Consider the following 16,497-nt stretch of genomic DNA (forward strand, 5'->3'; position numbering starts at 1 on the left):
TAACCTCGCTCAGCTTCAGTTTCTTTATAAAATAAAGCTGCAGTGAAGACTAAATGAGCCAGTACCTACCTGAGAACGCGTAGTGCTGGGCAGGCACATGGCAAATGCCCCAGACATGTCAGCTTAGCTCTTACCACAGAACTACCCCCCGAGGTGGCAGCCCAAGCTGCCGCCTCCTGCCAGAGGTGCAAGGAGGCCACACTGGGGGACATGGTGGAGCATTAAGTGAAGTGGCCACCAGCTGGATGGCCCTTGAAGCCACATGAGAGCCTCATCTCCATTCTACAGATGAGAAAGCTGAGGCTCACACTGGACAATTTAACCAAGGCGACACACAAGAAGTAGCAAAGCACAAAACTCAGAACTGATTTCAGAGCCAGTGATGCCACCTCCACAAATTCCGTATCAGAAGGTTTCTTGACAAGTCTAAAACTAAGGCCAAAGGGGCTCGACAGTCTCAAAGCAAAATGTGGTGATTGCCTGCCCTCAGTCGACACTCTAAGGCAGTTTACTGAGCATCCGAGCCCCCTATTCAAACCAGGGCTGGTAAACACCAGCAATGCAGTCTCCTCCAGCCACTAACCTGGTTGATCATCCCCAAGAGTTCTTTGTCATTCGAGTCACAGCACCATTGAATAAGTGACAGCAGCCTTATATCCAGGTCATGCCTTCTGGATTGGATTGAAGAGCCCTCTTGTCTCATCTAAGGGCAGATGAGAAACCGACTCCAGGGCTGGGCAGTGCTGGGCCCGGTCCCTGTCCCCTCGTGGCACTTAGCACATGTTCTACTCTGCAGTGACGTCGGGTCCCACTTCAGAGCAGTTCCTTAGCAGAGGCTTCTCTGGAAATACATCCAGGCTCAGTCAGCGGCCGTGGTTCTGCTGACATGGCCACAGGAGCTCACTGAGGGGGTGGGGGGCTCCCAGGATGGAGGAGCAGCGGCTCTGAGCACTCGCTTCCAGCCCCGGTGCTGAGCTCCAGCTGCTCTTGCGGGTCACGTGCCCACCCCTGGGCTGTGACAGGTGGTAAGAGGAAAGATCTGGAGGAGGGAGGCTCCAGGCACCCATCAGCTACCATTTGGGGAGGGCAGGTGCCTGGTCTGAGCCGGCTCCTCCCATGCTGCGCCCGGGGGAGGGGAAGGTGGTCCTCTGAAAGGAAGTCAGGGCCCTAAGAAGGGAGGGATTCTGATTTGCCAAAACGCAGCAGTGTCCATCACAGCCTGTTTCTTCTTTGTACCTGGCAAACGGTTAAGTATTTGAAAGGACCATCTGAAAATAGCTCCCAGCTCAGCTGAGTGCCCCACCTCCTGCCATGGGGGGCAAGGAGGGGGATGGAGTCTCACCCAGTTCCCCATAGGAAGCAGAATGCACTGTTGGAAAGAGCCCTGGACTGCCTGTCAGGGGCCCCAGGTTCTAGGCACAGGCCCCACAGGCCCACGTGTGAGCTGAGGAAGGCTAGTACTCCTCTGAAAAATAGAGACGCATCTGCTCCATGTACAGCGAAGGTCCAAGTGACGTGGGGGAGACGCTTTGTAAAGGTAACATGGTACCAACCAGAGCCTACCATGGTGAGAGCGGGAGGGCAGTTGTTTGTGGAAGAGGAAAGCCAACCGGGGCCTCATCAATGATGAATGCATCAGTGAATAAATAATTCAGAGCTTTGGGGATCCTTTTAGCAGCAGTATGTTTCCACTCAGCTCTGCCTGCTGAAAATGTTTTTTCCAAAGGTGCATCTCCAGAATCAGACGCGTGTGACGTGCCCAGAGCTGCAGGAAAGACCTAGTGTGTCGTCCTCCGGCAGCCCAGGGCGGACCTCAGGTCCCTGCAGAGTCTCAGGGGATTCTGAGCACCTCTGAGCTCCAGGGGGTGGCCCTGACTCATCAGAGGGTTCATCCAGGGGCCCCTCCTCTCACAGCATCCACGGCCATCTTTCTGCCACCAGCCTCCTCCACACCCCAATACTCTATGAAGCCTTCCCCACCTCCCCAGGAAAGGGGCAGTTTGACTCCCTTGTTTCCACGCTTGGGTGTTTTCCTGTCTGCCTCCATCACTCCTGAGGGACGTGACTGTGTCCAGTCCACTCCTGTGTCTTTCACAGCACAGTGCTGAAAAGCAGGCTAGCTGCCACCATCTTTTAAGTCTCTTTTTAAAGTAAACTTTTTATGGGCAGAAATGTTCACAAACCACATTGCAAAGCCAGATTAATTCATGAAGTGAACATACCTGTATAACCAGCACCCAGATCACGCAAACGGAAATGGCCAGCACCTCAGACGTCCCCTGAATTCTGTTCATCACCCCGCAAGTCAGCCACCATCCTGCCTTCTAACACCATACATGGTTTTGCCTGTTTTGAACTTCATAAAGTACATTATTTACTCTTTTGGAAGTGGCTTCTTTTACTCCAGTTATGCTTGTGAGATTGCTCCATGGTATTCCGTCTCATTGCTGAATAGTATTCCATTGTATGAATATACCATAACCGATCCATTCTATCGTTAATGGATGTTTGCGTTGTTTCCAGTACTGGCTCATTACCATTCTTCTTCCTGTCTTTTGGGTGAACATACATATGCATTTCTGTTGGGTATAAACTTAGGAATGATTTTTCAGAGTCAGAGGGTAGGTATAATTAACAGATTTTTGAACATATGCCTGCCTGTGTGAATGAATGCATGTCTACAGCTTCGGGGGCGATGGGGCAGGTCAGACATGCACACCACCCCCTGCACAGTCCCTTCCCCACAGCTCTCGGTGCACAGGCCCTGGCTTCTGCCTCCTGCCCCAGCCAGGGATTAGTTGGCTCAGGAGCCTGTCGGGATCTGCTGTTAAGCTGCTGGTGGGGATGGGCCTCAGCTTCACACAGGGACACTTCTCAATAACCGAGGGAAGCCAGTAGCCCGTTCCTATCTGACATCGGTTCCCTCAGAACTCTGCACTACATGCATCGCAGAGGTCAGAATTTGGTGCCAATAGCCTTGGAAGGCCAGGTCAGGTCCCAGCCCCTGGCAAAGTGGGGGACCTCATGGTTTGCCCAACCCAGCCTCTTCTCTCTCTAGAAGAATGAGTTGGCCCATCATCCTTCAATACTCCCACAATCCACTTCCACCTCCACCTGAGATGGTGACTCCCAGTCAACTTCCTCCCTTCATCCTCCCCACTTCTGACCTCTCCATAACCCATTATTCCCTTTCCGAGTGGCTGTATCAGGCATAACATGGGGCCCAAGTGATTTCCCGATTCAGGAAACACATTGCAGCTCCAGGAATTCACTGCCTCTCTGTGACTCTTGGATAGGTTGGGGTAAGGATAAATCTTCCGGGAAGAACTGACCTGTTTTGGAACCCCAGTCATCAGAAAAGACCCCAGCGAATTCTAGTTGGACCCACTGGTCTTGTGCTGACCTCCCAGTGACCTGTACAGAGATGCCCACTCTAGGCCCCATTCACCCAGGGCCTTGGGTTCCTCAGGAATCCCAAATCCCTGGCGTCCTCCCCATATTCAGTGCAGCTTCTAAATCATGCTAGTTACCTCTCAACATTCTAGATTCCCAGGAAAAACCAGCTCTGTGGATCCCTATGCACATCCCAGCCAGGCCTCAGGGAGCCCACCCTCTGGACACAGGGCAGAACCACCCCCCCCACCCCGGGCCTTCCCGAGGGCTCCCGGCCTGACTGCATGGCCTCTGAGAGCATTGTTGTGGATACGCTGGGATGGCTCTTCCAGGTCCTCTGCTGATACATGGGAGTACCTACATCTGCTTGATGAAGTCTGGCATCACAGTTCATACAGGAAGATTCTAAACACGGGGGCAGAAACAGTCTAGTACATGAGGCCCTCGTGCCCTGGAGTAGGCTGGGAGGCAAGCCTAAGGTGGGTGAGGATCGGTGCTACCACGGGAAGCAGTTGGTATCAAAGGCCCCACTTCAGTGAGGCTGGGAGCAGGAGGCCACCGAGGTGGCTGACACCTAAAGTGCTAAGATCTGAGGCCAGTTCTCAAGAGAGTTCTTACATCCAGGGCTGCTCCCGAGCCAGAGGCAGCATCCAGGTCTCATCTGGGTCTCAAGCCAGACCCAGGACGAGGTCAAGCCAGGCTGGGCAGAATCCAGAGCACTTGACAGCAAGGGCAGCAGCAGGTGATGCCCGGAAGGCTGGGCTGTGGCTCCTGGATGACCCCACCTAGAGCCATGGCTGGGGAGTGAGGACTGCAATGGATGGCCTCGGGGCCCCAGGTCTGGGGAGGAGAGAGAGGCAGGGGAGGGAGAGAGGCAGGGGAGGGCAGGTGTGACTGCAGGGGCTCAACAAGTGAGGAGGGGAACACTGGCTGGACTTGGCATCAACAGAATTTTGGAGCTCTGGCCCCGCTACTTACCTGCCAATTAAGAGTGACTCACCTGCCTTTACTGTTGACTTAGCTCTTGGATGCTTCAGCCATAAACTCATGAAATTATCCTGTCCTGCCTGTCATGCAGAATTGCCGGGCTTGGCAGGTAAGGTGACATCTGGGGAAATGCCTGCTAAGTCCCCCTTCAGATGCAGTGGGGCTTCGAGGACCCACAATGCTGCACTTCCTGTCGTCACCTTACAGTGACGCTCCAGATCTCCTTCTTGGGATAAATCCTCTGGGACTGTACACTAGGTGACAGGCTAGTTGTCAAAGAGAACTAAGATGTCCCACCAGAGCCCAAGCTTTCTGGTCTCCCATCTCCAAATTCACACACACAGTTTCAGACTGGGGACTGAGAAGGACAATGAGAAACAAATCCTCTCTTTTCTCCAACTCACTGGCCCAAGACCCTTCCAGCCATGGTTGGAGGCCTGGACTGGGGTCAGTCCTTGGGGAGGCCGGGTGGTTCCAGGACACACAGTCTGCAGCCCGGCCTTTAGTAGCCCCTCCCCCAAGTGGATGAGTGGGTGCAACGCTGCCCAGACTCTAAGGCTCCCCACTTCCTCCCACAAACCTGCAGTGCCAGGCTCCACCCGAACTCACTATCTTCAAAACAGCTTACAGGGTTTGTTTCTGATTATAAAAGTAACACCAATTCATTTAGAAAACTAGGAAAATTCCAAAGAGCAAACAAAAACGCTGCTAACATCTAGGCATATCTATCTACCCTTACCTGCCCGGTTTCTGAGGAATTCCCGCTGGCTTCCAATTGCTCCTCCTGACCCTGCTGCAGCGAGCCTGAGTCCCGAGGTCCTGTCTCACCCCTTCATTCAGCACAGAACTGGAGTGGGACACCAAGGGCTAAAGGCATTACCAATTCCCAGCGATAGAAATGTAGTAAGGATGAGATGCTAAATTAAAGTTTATTGCAGAATGAAAGTGTGTGCAGTCAGCATCTGTAAGAGGCTACAGTGAGATGCTTTCTACAACTTGGCAATACAATCATGTAGAGTTAAATTCGTAAAATGCACACTTTGTTAATGAGATCAGTTGTCTGCAGAAGTCACTTTAAAAGACAAGTTATCTTTTGTGAAGGCAGAAAGAGTTAGCCTAGACTCATGATTAAACGTAGAAGAAGCAATGGCCAAATCAAAGCACTGAGATACCTGCAGAAAGATGCTGAGCGCGTGCGGGCGCGTGTACGTGTTGGGGGGAGGTCCACGTGGAGCACAGAACGGGGAGGGAGGGAGAAGCCTGGTGGTGTCTGGGTTAGGGAGGCGTCTTCTTGGTCACGGACAGGAAGGGGGCACCCTCTGCTCTCCTCCCCACTCACTATCGGCCTCCTGGCTCAGCCTCCATGGCCCCTGAGGGTGGGAAGGGCTACAGGAGGATGCAACGCAGGACAAGGGCCAAGAGTATGAGCTCCACGGCCAAGGTGACAGTTCAAACATGACTCCCACTTACTTACAAGCTGTGCCACTCTGAACAAAAGTGTTTTCTTTCTGGAGCCCTTTTCCTGATTTGTGAAGTGAGGATACTGAAGTCTCCTTCAGAGGGCTGCTGTGAGGGATACTCAGAGAAAGCAGGAAGGCAGCTGTTGAGCTATCATTATTAATATAAACAATGATATTATTTCTATTACTGATAAGCAAATTTGTTTAGCACTCCCCATGAGGTTATTCAATAAAAGCCAACCCCAAAGCTGTTCTTTTCTTGGTGTGAATATAAAAATTAAGCTCCTGGACCTGCCACGCTGAGGCTTGGACCCTCAGCCTTGGGGACCTAGTGACTGCACCCTCGAGGGTCAGCAGGGCAGCGGCCTCCCTGGATCCAACGTGCAGGCAGAACTGTCTTACGTGGAATGTGTGAACCGAACACACAGCTTGTAGCGTTGTGTGAAATAAATCCCGTTTGTGGGGGAATGTAATTTTTGTTTGTATAAACCCAATGCAGCCAACAAAAAAGTTCTTATTATAAAGCGTTCTGGGAATTATCACCAGTGGTGACCGTGAGTGTACAGTATGCATAATAATAATTACCTGCACTAAGGATTTGTAAAATTTAAATGGAATAATGATGTAAAACACTGATTTCCTAGCACAGAGTAAGCACTGGATATAAATGTTTCACATTTTGCAAATGGGGGCTTTTGTTTTTGTTTCGTTAGGCTCACATTGCGTTATTATTTAAATCAGACAGAAACTCTCTAAAGTGGGGTGGAGAGGGAGGATATTCCAAAATTCAAAATATCGTATTTGTGCTGGTAAAAAAGAAAAAAATCACATTTATTTTACAAGGTAGTATTTTCCTAAAGTATTATACAGAGAGGAAAGTTGAGCTGTTTGTAGGAAAACAGAATATAATTTTAGGAAATTACACAAGGATCGACATTGTGCTTAAAACTTTAAAACAGACAGGTTTTTAAAAAATCACACAGTGAGTATTACAGGGTACGAACAGCCTTAAAAGTACACATGAACACGATGATATGGAAGCTCAGCATTAAAACTGCTACTGATGATTTGCTTTCAGACTTGTTCAGACTATTAAGAGAGCACTGCTTCAGCCTTAACAGAAAGAACTCAAAGCACGAACAGAAACGCAACCCTTTCCCAATACAGTCAACTCTCAATTATCCATGACAACGAAAGGGAGCAGTGACATAAGAAATTTTTTAAAGATAAATAATTCCAAACTTAGTTTTGAGAAGTGCCCCTGTACTTATGTTTGGATGTGAGAAGCACTGACATCCCTGGAATTGACAGCACTGATAAAGTGCGGAAACGCCCAACGGGAAGAGACACAATCGCACATGACAGAAAAGCCCAAAATACAACTGGCCTCCTTAATGTGCTCACACCTCCTCTGGAGAGGGGAGCGGGAAAGAAAACCCACGGAATCTTTGTTTTCCTCATGTAAAAATCCAAAACATATCAACCAAATTTTGCAAACAAGATGGAATAATCAAGTGTTGACTGTATAAATATTATTTTAACTTGTGCTTTTTTTTTCTTGCCTAGAAGTATTTATACCACCAAAAGTATCTGGATATTTTGACAGCTTTCCAAATTATCTGGTTGCATCCTATTGCCCAAGAAGAGAAATTTGCTTTAAAAGGAGTTTATGATCGCCCCAAAAGAACTTTGATGTTTCAAATAGGCCAGGAAGTAGAGATTAAGAAATAAAACCACCACTCAGATAAAATCAAATCCTAGATCAAATCCAAAAAGTACCTCAGGAAAACAACTTCATGGTTTTGTTCTGGTTTTGGTGATTTTATTTTCTGTTTCATTTTGTACTGTATTACCTTGAACTACAGGTCTTCCCCTTCCAGGAAAGCATCTGTTTTTCTTCAGGGTTTTCCTCAAATTTGCATTTCAGATCCTGAAAATACCTAGATTTGATTGTAAAGCTTCAGTTGTTAATGTACCAAACAGTTGTAACGACAAAAGCATTTTAATTGCTTTGTCATTTCTCAGAAAAGTCATGAACACGTGTGAAACTTGAAAATTCTAGAAGAAATCTTGGTTAGATAAGAAACCTAAATTCCACACAGCACTTACTTTGTATGTTCTACCTAACAGCTTTTACGCCAACTTTCAGAAGTGGGAATGGTGCCAGTTTTTGATAAAAGCCCAAGAAAGCAGTTTTTCCACCCACACAGCCCAACTCTTTGCCCCAAGTGAGCAAAGGTCCAAATGGTAAAGCTTTCATATCTCTCAATGTACAAGTATTAATCAAAAACCTATTTAACATGACTGTGTTCTATGTCTATAGTACACACTGCAGTCTAAACATTTTCTAAAAGTGCCTATAAATATGCTTATACAAATGAGCAATACAGTATCAGGATTACAGAGCAATTCTTTCATATAATACAGAACAGAATAGGCCTAGAATTTAAGTTGAAACTACGTAGTTTTATATCCTTATCAGTTGTTTTTGGAATGCAAGCATTAGAGAAACAATTCTCGCTCAATCATATATGATTTTCAGATAATTATTAACAGTGCTAGGACAAAAAAAAGAATTCTTGTTTGTGCTTATTTAGAAAAGGCTATTTTGAGATCCAGGAGCATCTGATATTTAGAATCCTGTGGAACATCTCCAGTTCTATAAAATAGATAGAAGTGAATCTTAGTTTTTAATTATAAAGAGTTTGTGCAAACATTTAAAGTGATTATCAACTAGTCTTAAATCCAAAAATTCCATTAAAATCATGGCTAATCTGAATGGCAGTTCAGGAGTTTAAACAGGAACATAGGCAAAAGTCATAGATATTACCATATAAAGTGCCCAACCCTGACACAGCCAGCCTCAGAAACGTGGCCCTGTGCCCATGGATTCCCATGGCGCTGGAGACCTGGTGGTTGACTCCAATTAGATTAACGGATGGAGGAGAGAACTGATAGGAATGGTGCAGAGAAAGAGTGCCTCGTGTTCCTGCCCGGGGTTGCAACAAGCTCACCCAGAATTAGGTGAAGACAGGAGCCTGGCGCGAGTCGCCCTGGCTGCAGCTGGCCACTCAATCCTGGGCGGTGCTGAGAGCCCAGGGCAGGGCTCATCAGCTGTCTGTCCCTAAGCCCCTCTCCGTACACCCTCCTCCGCCACCCTCTCCTGGGCCCCGCTGTACCTGGAGCTCTGCTCACCACCTTCTTGGTTTGACTTGTTAAGTCTTTACATTTCAATAAGTGGGAACTTTATGCTGGCTGCATTCTCATCTAGCACAGAAAGTGTTAGCAAACACTGCTTTCAAAGGAATATGCACACTCTGCTTTCTAAACCCTATGGCTGCTTGGGGCACCTAAATCTAACAAACTCTTCTAGCCAGTCACGTGACTACACATACAACTAGGAAAGCAGGTTCTGCCTGGAGTGACTTTTGAAAGATGCCAAGTGGAGGCTTCAGGGAAGGACACAACAGGCCTCTTCTTATTTCTTAAAATACAAACTAATGTGACACAGAAGCTATGTCATGAGATGATGCCATGAGCGCACACTCATGGATAGTCAGGGTGTAGGAAGTATTTCTCCAGCTCCAACTTTGACAGTTCTGGTTTCATGTGGGCCATATTTTAAATTTCCTAGATTCTTAACTATGCCTCACAGACGGTATATTTGGAGAAACAGCAGGTAACCGACTCACACGAGAACACCAGTTACTAATGGAGATTAGGAGCAGAATTCTGAAGAGAGCTAAATAAGAAAGAATCACTTACTACTTTATGTGTGCAGGAAAAGAGAATATTTACAACAGCCCATGAATATTACTGTTGTAAAGTGAATGAATATTACACAAAATATTTTCTCCTGACTTAGCGAACTATTTCAACTGTTTTTGCATTGGCATAAAAAAATCCATGCATCATACTGAATTCTAATCCAGTTCTCACCTAAGCCATCCTAATGCTTCATACAACCAAATGAAGCAGAATTAATCAAACCTATTAGATTCATTCCTAATCCCTAAAGGACTGCTGTCTTTAGCACTTCCATGCTAACTAAAACTATGACTGACTTTTTTTCTTAAGACATCAGATGTGGCTGCCTCCTAAATATAATACCTATATAACTCCTAAAAGTTTCCCCCAGACTTGAAGAACAATTTTAAAAAGCAGGGATATGTTGGGGAACCCACCCAAGAGGCCAGTTCAAATGGTACAACATCCCCAGCTAGCCCAGGCCAAGTACATCTCTCCTTCCCCCGGGTTCCCAGGGCACTCTGGGTCCCATCACCTGCATGTGTTACCTCGCCTACTGGACTGTGGTCCCTTCCTGCCGGGAGTCAGGCCTTATTCACTCTGTATCCCTGAAGAGTGTAGGCACTCAGCTAAAGCTGGACTGAGCCTGAAACAGAGGTGGAATCTCTTCTGAAGTGAGGTCTAGCTCAGCCCCAGATAACGGAGGGATGTGCAGACACTGGCCATAACTAGGGACTGAGCTGGCCTCCAGTAACCTCCCAGAAGTAAGCCAGGACAGCACTGGCCCAGCCCCAGTGCAGGCGGTGGGGAGACGGGGAAAGGGACAGAATGGCATTAACCAGTGCACACCTTGAGGGGTCACGTGAGCCACTTTCCACACGGGACTAGCAGGGTAGGGGTGCTCATCAGCACACCAAAAGGAACGCCAAAGAGTTGTTCTGCGAAGAACTGGCTCTTTATAAAATAGTGTCTCCTTCACTCCGGGCAGCTCCTCAACCTGATCCGTGATGCTCTGTGATCATCACTTCATCACATCATTGCTTTCAAAGTTCCCAGTGAAATTAAGGCTGGGTCACAATTCATGACACCAGATGCTACATAAAAAGGAAGTCAAGATACAAAAGAAAACCATTTATAAGAAAAAAATGTCTTAATTATAAGACTAATGTAAAAGTGAAGCTAAATCAGCAGACCACTGAACTGGTATGGTTGTTAGAGAGGGGTAGAAAACATCGACTGCATTGGAAAAAGGATCCATTAGACAAAAGTACAAAAGCTCAGCATGGATCAGAGGACGGGGCTTCCTGCCTGGACGCTCACACGGTGGTTTCTATTGTTTCGATCACTTCCAGATCAGACTGCGAAGGGGAGAGAAGGGTGCACTCGTCTGGTTCCCAGCTGCTCTCTGGACTGTAATCTTCCTCTGAACTCAGTTCTGCTCCTTCTTCTGTGTCCTCATCGCACGACTCCACATAGTGAGCCCCGACTGCATTGATCCCAGAGTCCTCAGAACTTGAGGGAGAAGAGCAGTGATCTATTTTTGGCGTATTGCTCTCTTTTGATATTAAGGCATCGTGTGCAGAGACCTCCTCGGGGCTAATTTTGTGGGAATGTGGCGCCGGCTGCTTCTGCACATAACACATCTTCCCATTAATACATTTAACCTGATAGTTGTCAATAAAGAGGTCTGAAATCATACAGTACCTTGGTGAATCAGGGGGGAGGGGAGGCTGGAAGACAGATGCGAATTTCAAAAAGTGTTCAGTGAGGGACACTGAGATCTGAATGGTGTTTGTGGGTTCCCAAGGCCTTGCGGGAATCTCAGTGCTTGGAAGCTGTTCCACAGGGGTCATCGGCTGATACACGTATTTGCCTGTGGGGAACACAAAAAGGCAGCTGAAATCTAAGAGTATTACACACACTACATTAAGGTAGCCATAATGGTTTCTCTCTGAGGACTCAGAATGTTTTTAAAAATATTTCAATAACATCTCAGAAGAAACTAATAATAGAATCGTTCAAAACTGTTATAATCAATTAAAAATACAACACGGTACCATAACATCATGGTGTTTTCATCTAAGAAACTCAACACACTTTACAAATCTTAATTTATATTTGAGTCTTTTTAATGCCTCTGGAATAGGTGGGTGGATACTATCATCCTTATTTTTCAGACAACTTGAAATGATTTACCCATCATACTAAAATAAAGAATGTCCACATTATAGTATGGTAAAAACATACTGTAAAATAGTATAATATACCATAAAATTATAATTCCATTTTTATCTTTAATAATTATATGCTAATATAGACATTTAAAATTTATCATCAGGATTATGATAAGACTTTCACTCTTCAGGTTTCTATGTTTTAATCAGAATACACATACACACACACACATTTAATAGGTAATGGCCTATAGCATTGTCCTGGTCACCCTCAGTGGCCAGGGTCAGGTGCAGGGTGTGAAATGATCTCTTTCAAGACCCAAAGCTCATCAGTGGCCAAAGCAGGAGATGTTCTCCCTGACACCAATTCCACAAGCACAACCTCAGCCAAGCACAGGCACAGGCAGATGCAGGGGGGTGACCTGCCAGATGTTTCTAGAAAACCAAGAAGCTTATCCCCAAACCTCCCCTCTGCCTAGGTGTTTCTCACAGAGTTTGTGTGGAAGTGAAACCTAACTGGATCTGCTCCTCCCGCATCTCTTTGCTCATTCTCTTTTGCTTCACTCAACAGTTAACAAAGCCTCCCCTGTACCAAGTGCTAAGAAGACAGATGGAGATGACAACTGCCCAGTCTGTAAGCCTAAAATGATTTAAAAATAGAAATCTGGAAAAAAAAAAAAACCAACAACCACCACAAGTCCCAGAGACAGAAGCCACAAATGTAGGCACCATCTTGGGTTTATTCCTAACGTAGCTGATTTATCAATCAGTCCATACAGTATCTTCTGCACATATTTATGACACTGTTTTTTAACCTCAATGCTATTGCCATTTCAGATCAGATAATCCTTTGTTGAGGGGCTGTCCTACGCACTAGCATCCTTGGCCTCTACCCACTAGATGCCAGTAGCACCTCCTCCCCAGGCTGACAATCAAAACATCTCCAGGGCTTCCCTGGTGGCACAGTGGTTGAGAGTCCGCCTGCCAATGCAGGGGACACGGGTTGGTGCCCCGGTCCGGGAAGATCCCACATGCCGCGGAGCGGCTGGGCCCGTGAGCCATGGCCGCTGAGCCTGCGCGTCTGGAGCCTGTGCTCCGCAACAGGAGAGGCCACAACAGTGAGAGGCCCGCGTACTGAAAAAAAAAAAACCCAAAAAAACCCAAAAACCAAAACAAAACATCTCCAGATGTTGTCACATATACCTGGAGGCAAAATCGCCCTCGCTGAGAACCACTGATTTATGACCTCCTCATGAGCATCTCTTTGCAGGCAAATCACCCACTGTGCTCTGCTCCCATCTGTTTTAGTTCTTAGTCAGATCGAAAATTCTAGGATAGGGATCACATTTGTAAGGAAAACTACCTTATATTTTTTAAATAAGTTCATTAAGCATGGACGAATAGCAATTTTAGATCAGAAATGTGAACAGCAAACTGTGCCACAGATAGTGCAACATTTGATCTATTAAGATCAATCAAGCCTGCCTGTATTTTTTACCTCTGTTTCTTGACTCCTGTACAAAAAAGTAGGCTTAGATGCCACAATTTCTTTGTAACTAAATTACTCTAAAAATACACTCAGCTTCATTCTGGAGTGAGGGAATTCCCCTGGCAGTCCAGCGTTAGAATTCCGCACTCTCATTGCCAAGGGTCCGGGTTCAATCCCTGGTCTGGGAACTAAGATCCCACATGCCACGCGGCACGGCTAAAAAAAAAAATCATTCTGGAGTAAAACTGTTAAGCCTTTGGGGTCCCAGGTCTGCTTCCAAGCCTGGACATATTTCACACAAACCTTACGGTCTAACAAAAATACAAGCAAGAACTGTCATGGCTGCCTGGGAAATTGTTTAAAATATATTGGGCTGGCCAAAAAGTTCGTTCAGTTTTAAGTAAAAATAAAAGACATTTTTCATTTTCACAAAGAACTTCATTGAACAACATATTCACTAACCGATCTGACTTTTTGGCCAACCCAATACCAGGTATCTTCAATTCTGTTATCTGTAAAGGAAGGGATTACTCCTTGTCAGGCAAAGTTCAAGTCAGGCAAGTTCTAACAGCTTGGTAGGAACTCTGAATCCAAGCAGAGGGGCAAAAAAGGCAGACTTTCAAGCCTCCCCTCTGGTCTGTCAGCCCCAGGATTAGAGAAAGATGAGTGTGGGCAGAGGACAGAAAAGGGACTGGGAGAATTTAGGGGACTCTACTCCCTTCTGTCCACAGAGTGGTGAACAAAACATCTGGAACGGAGGTTTGGTCTTTTCTTGGGTGGTAGACTGGTGGTTACTGGGTTCAGAGGCTATGGATGGCAGGCACTCATGAAATGCTTGTCGCAGATGCTGATTAAGCTCATTCTGGCCCAAGTAACCTATGGTTTAGTTACCCACTGGTCACCGCATAAGAGGTTCCTGAGACCCAGAGGGCTCAGCGCTTTATCTAGTCCAAAGGTTGGAGAGGATCCTGCAGCCTGACTTTGGGCCTTCTCTGACCAGCCTCTCCTACTCTCACCTAAGCCCCCTTGCTGCACCCACCCCCTTACCCGCCTTTGTGCTTCTTCAAAATTTGCTTTTTCTCTTCTTCTCAGTTGTTCTACCTCTTACTTTCCTCTCTCCTCCAAAGCACCATTTTTATTTCTTGAAGTGTGGTAAAAGTAAGAGAAATGCAGCTTGGAGAGAAAGGTATGTTGCATTCCAGATTACATTTTCTTCTACCAGTTACACCTATTAAACATGCTATTCAGAGCTGGAGTGACAGCCTGTTATCTGGTGATACTGAGATACAGATGCAAAGAGGAAGGCAGGGAAGAGAAAAGTAATAAAGATGGCCAGATGAGAAACAGAGTTGAGTAAACATCTTTTAAATATCAATGATTATATAATACTATATTGTTTGATTTGCTCATAAACATATAAATTATAAAACAAACATATCAAGGATTTAGTTTTGTAAAGAGTCCAGAGGGGGTACTTCCCTGGGGGTGCAGTGGTTAAGAATCCACCTGCCAATGCAGGGGACATGGGTTCGAGCCCTGGTCCGGGAAGATCCCACATGCCACGGAGCAAATAAGCCCATGCACCACAACTACTGAGCCCGCGTTCTAGAGCCTGCACTCTAGAGCCTGCAAACCACAACTACTGAGCCCACGTGCCACAACTACCGAAGCCTGCGCGCCTAGAGCCCGTGCTCTGCAACAAGAGAAGCCACCGCAATGAGAAGCTGGCACACCGCAACAAAGAGTAGCCCCCGCTCGTTGCAACTAGAGAAAGCCTGCGCGCAGCAACAAAGACCCAACGCAGCCAAAAATAAATAAATAAATTTAAAATAAATAAAAAATGTGGTGTTTGTCTAGGTTTCCCCACTGTAAAGTTAGTATTTTTCTCTCTATAATATTAAGTATCTTGTGAAGAGATATTTTGAGAGTATGCAAATACCCTGTTTCTCATCATAACACCATCTACTAATTTTAGCATGCACAGGTGGATTGGCCTGCAACAATCACTACTGTGGTATTTGCCAAATAGTGATTTTCTATTTACATCATTCCTTCTATATTTATTAATTAGAATTCTATCTAAGGAGATGCTCCTTCTCCCTCATTTATTTATGTATTCAATTATTTACTGATAGAAGCATGGACTCATATTTATTTTATTCTAGGGATTGTAATCCTTTACTACCATTATTTATTTTGTTGCTCAAATTGTCCCAGACTTAGCTCTTGGGAGCTCCTTTAAGTTACCCCTGTGTCATTTCAACATGCCCCATATTTTTGTGACGACTTCCTCACGTTCTGGCGTCATAAGAAGTTACTGGCCTATCCTGTACTTCCCCTGCCCCAGTCCAGGAATCAGCCATTTCTCCAAGGAGCCCTAGCTCCTTTCTTACGAACTTACACATTCTTAAGCTTATTCTCAAAATACTCCTGTGAAGCAGAATCTTAGTTTGCTAATGACTCATTCAGCCACTCACAAAATTCATCCATACGAAAGTGAAGACTACACCTCATTACACTACTTAACACCCATTTTAAAAAATAATATAAAAACTAAAAATAAACTTCGTAAACGCATTACTTTATATGGAATCTTTTTCAAGGGAGCTCAAATCACATTCTCAATAATGAAACTGACTAATCACAATAGGTTTTTGTGATCACTAAGTGAAAAATAAATTTCATATATTCATGTTTCTTTTCAGGAAAGCTGGTTCAACACTACAGGTATTTCTCAACTAAAGGCCGATCAAAACCACTAAATAAGTAACTTAAACTATTCTTTTAAAGTCTTGGTTCATAATTTTTCTGACTGTTCTTCCCCAATGGTGTTTAGCAACAATATGTAGTACATACTGTTTTATTGTTTTTGTTTTTTAACATCTTTATTGGAGTATAATTGCTTTACAATGGTGTGTTAGTTTCTGCTGTATAACAAAGTGAATCAGCTATACTGTATACATATATCCCCATATCCCCTCCCTCTTGCATCTCCCTCCCACCCTCCCTATCCCACCCCTCTAGGTGTTCACAAAGCACCGAGCTGATCTCCCTGTGCTATGTGGCTGCTTCCCACTAGCTATCAATTTTACATTTGGTAGTGTGTATATGTCCATGCCACTCTCTCACTTTGTCCCAGCTTACCCTTCCCCCTCCCCGTGTCCTCAAGTCCATTCTCTAGTAGGTCTGCACAGACCTACATACTGTTTTCACCATGCCTCAATGAGACACTAAAAAAGATTTATGT

The 16,497-nt window shown here is 45.7% G+C and overlaps 1 protein-coding gene across 2 annotated transcripts in view; it reads right to left on the reverse strand.

Moving 5' to 3' along the window:
- Window positions 1-5,587: 5,587 nt before the first annotated feature.
- LOC307186902 (UPF0524 protein C3orf70 homolog) overlaps window positions 5,588-16,497 on the reverse strand; it is a 104,857-nt gene continuing 93,947 nt past the window's right edge. For both annotated transcript variants that reach the window (XM_079922528.1, XM_079922529.1), the window contains exon 2: window positions 5,588-11,460. In XM_079922528.1, coding sequence (XP_079778654.1) covers window positions 10,904-11,460 — 557 coding nt within the window. In that variant the 3' untranslated portion in view covers window positions 5,588-10,903. The remainder of the gene's footprint in view (window positions 11,461-16,497) is intronic.

This window comes from Stenella coeruleoalba (genome assembly GCF_951394435.1).
Source record: "Stenella coeruleoalba genome assembly, chromosome: 5".
NCBI lineage: Eukaryota > Metazoa > Chordata > Mammalia > Artiodactyla > Delphinidae > Stenella > Stenella coeruleoalba.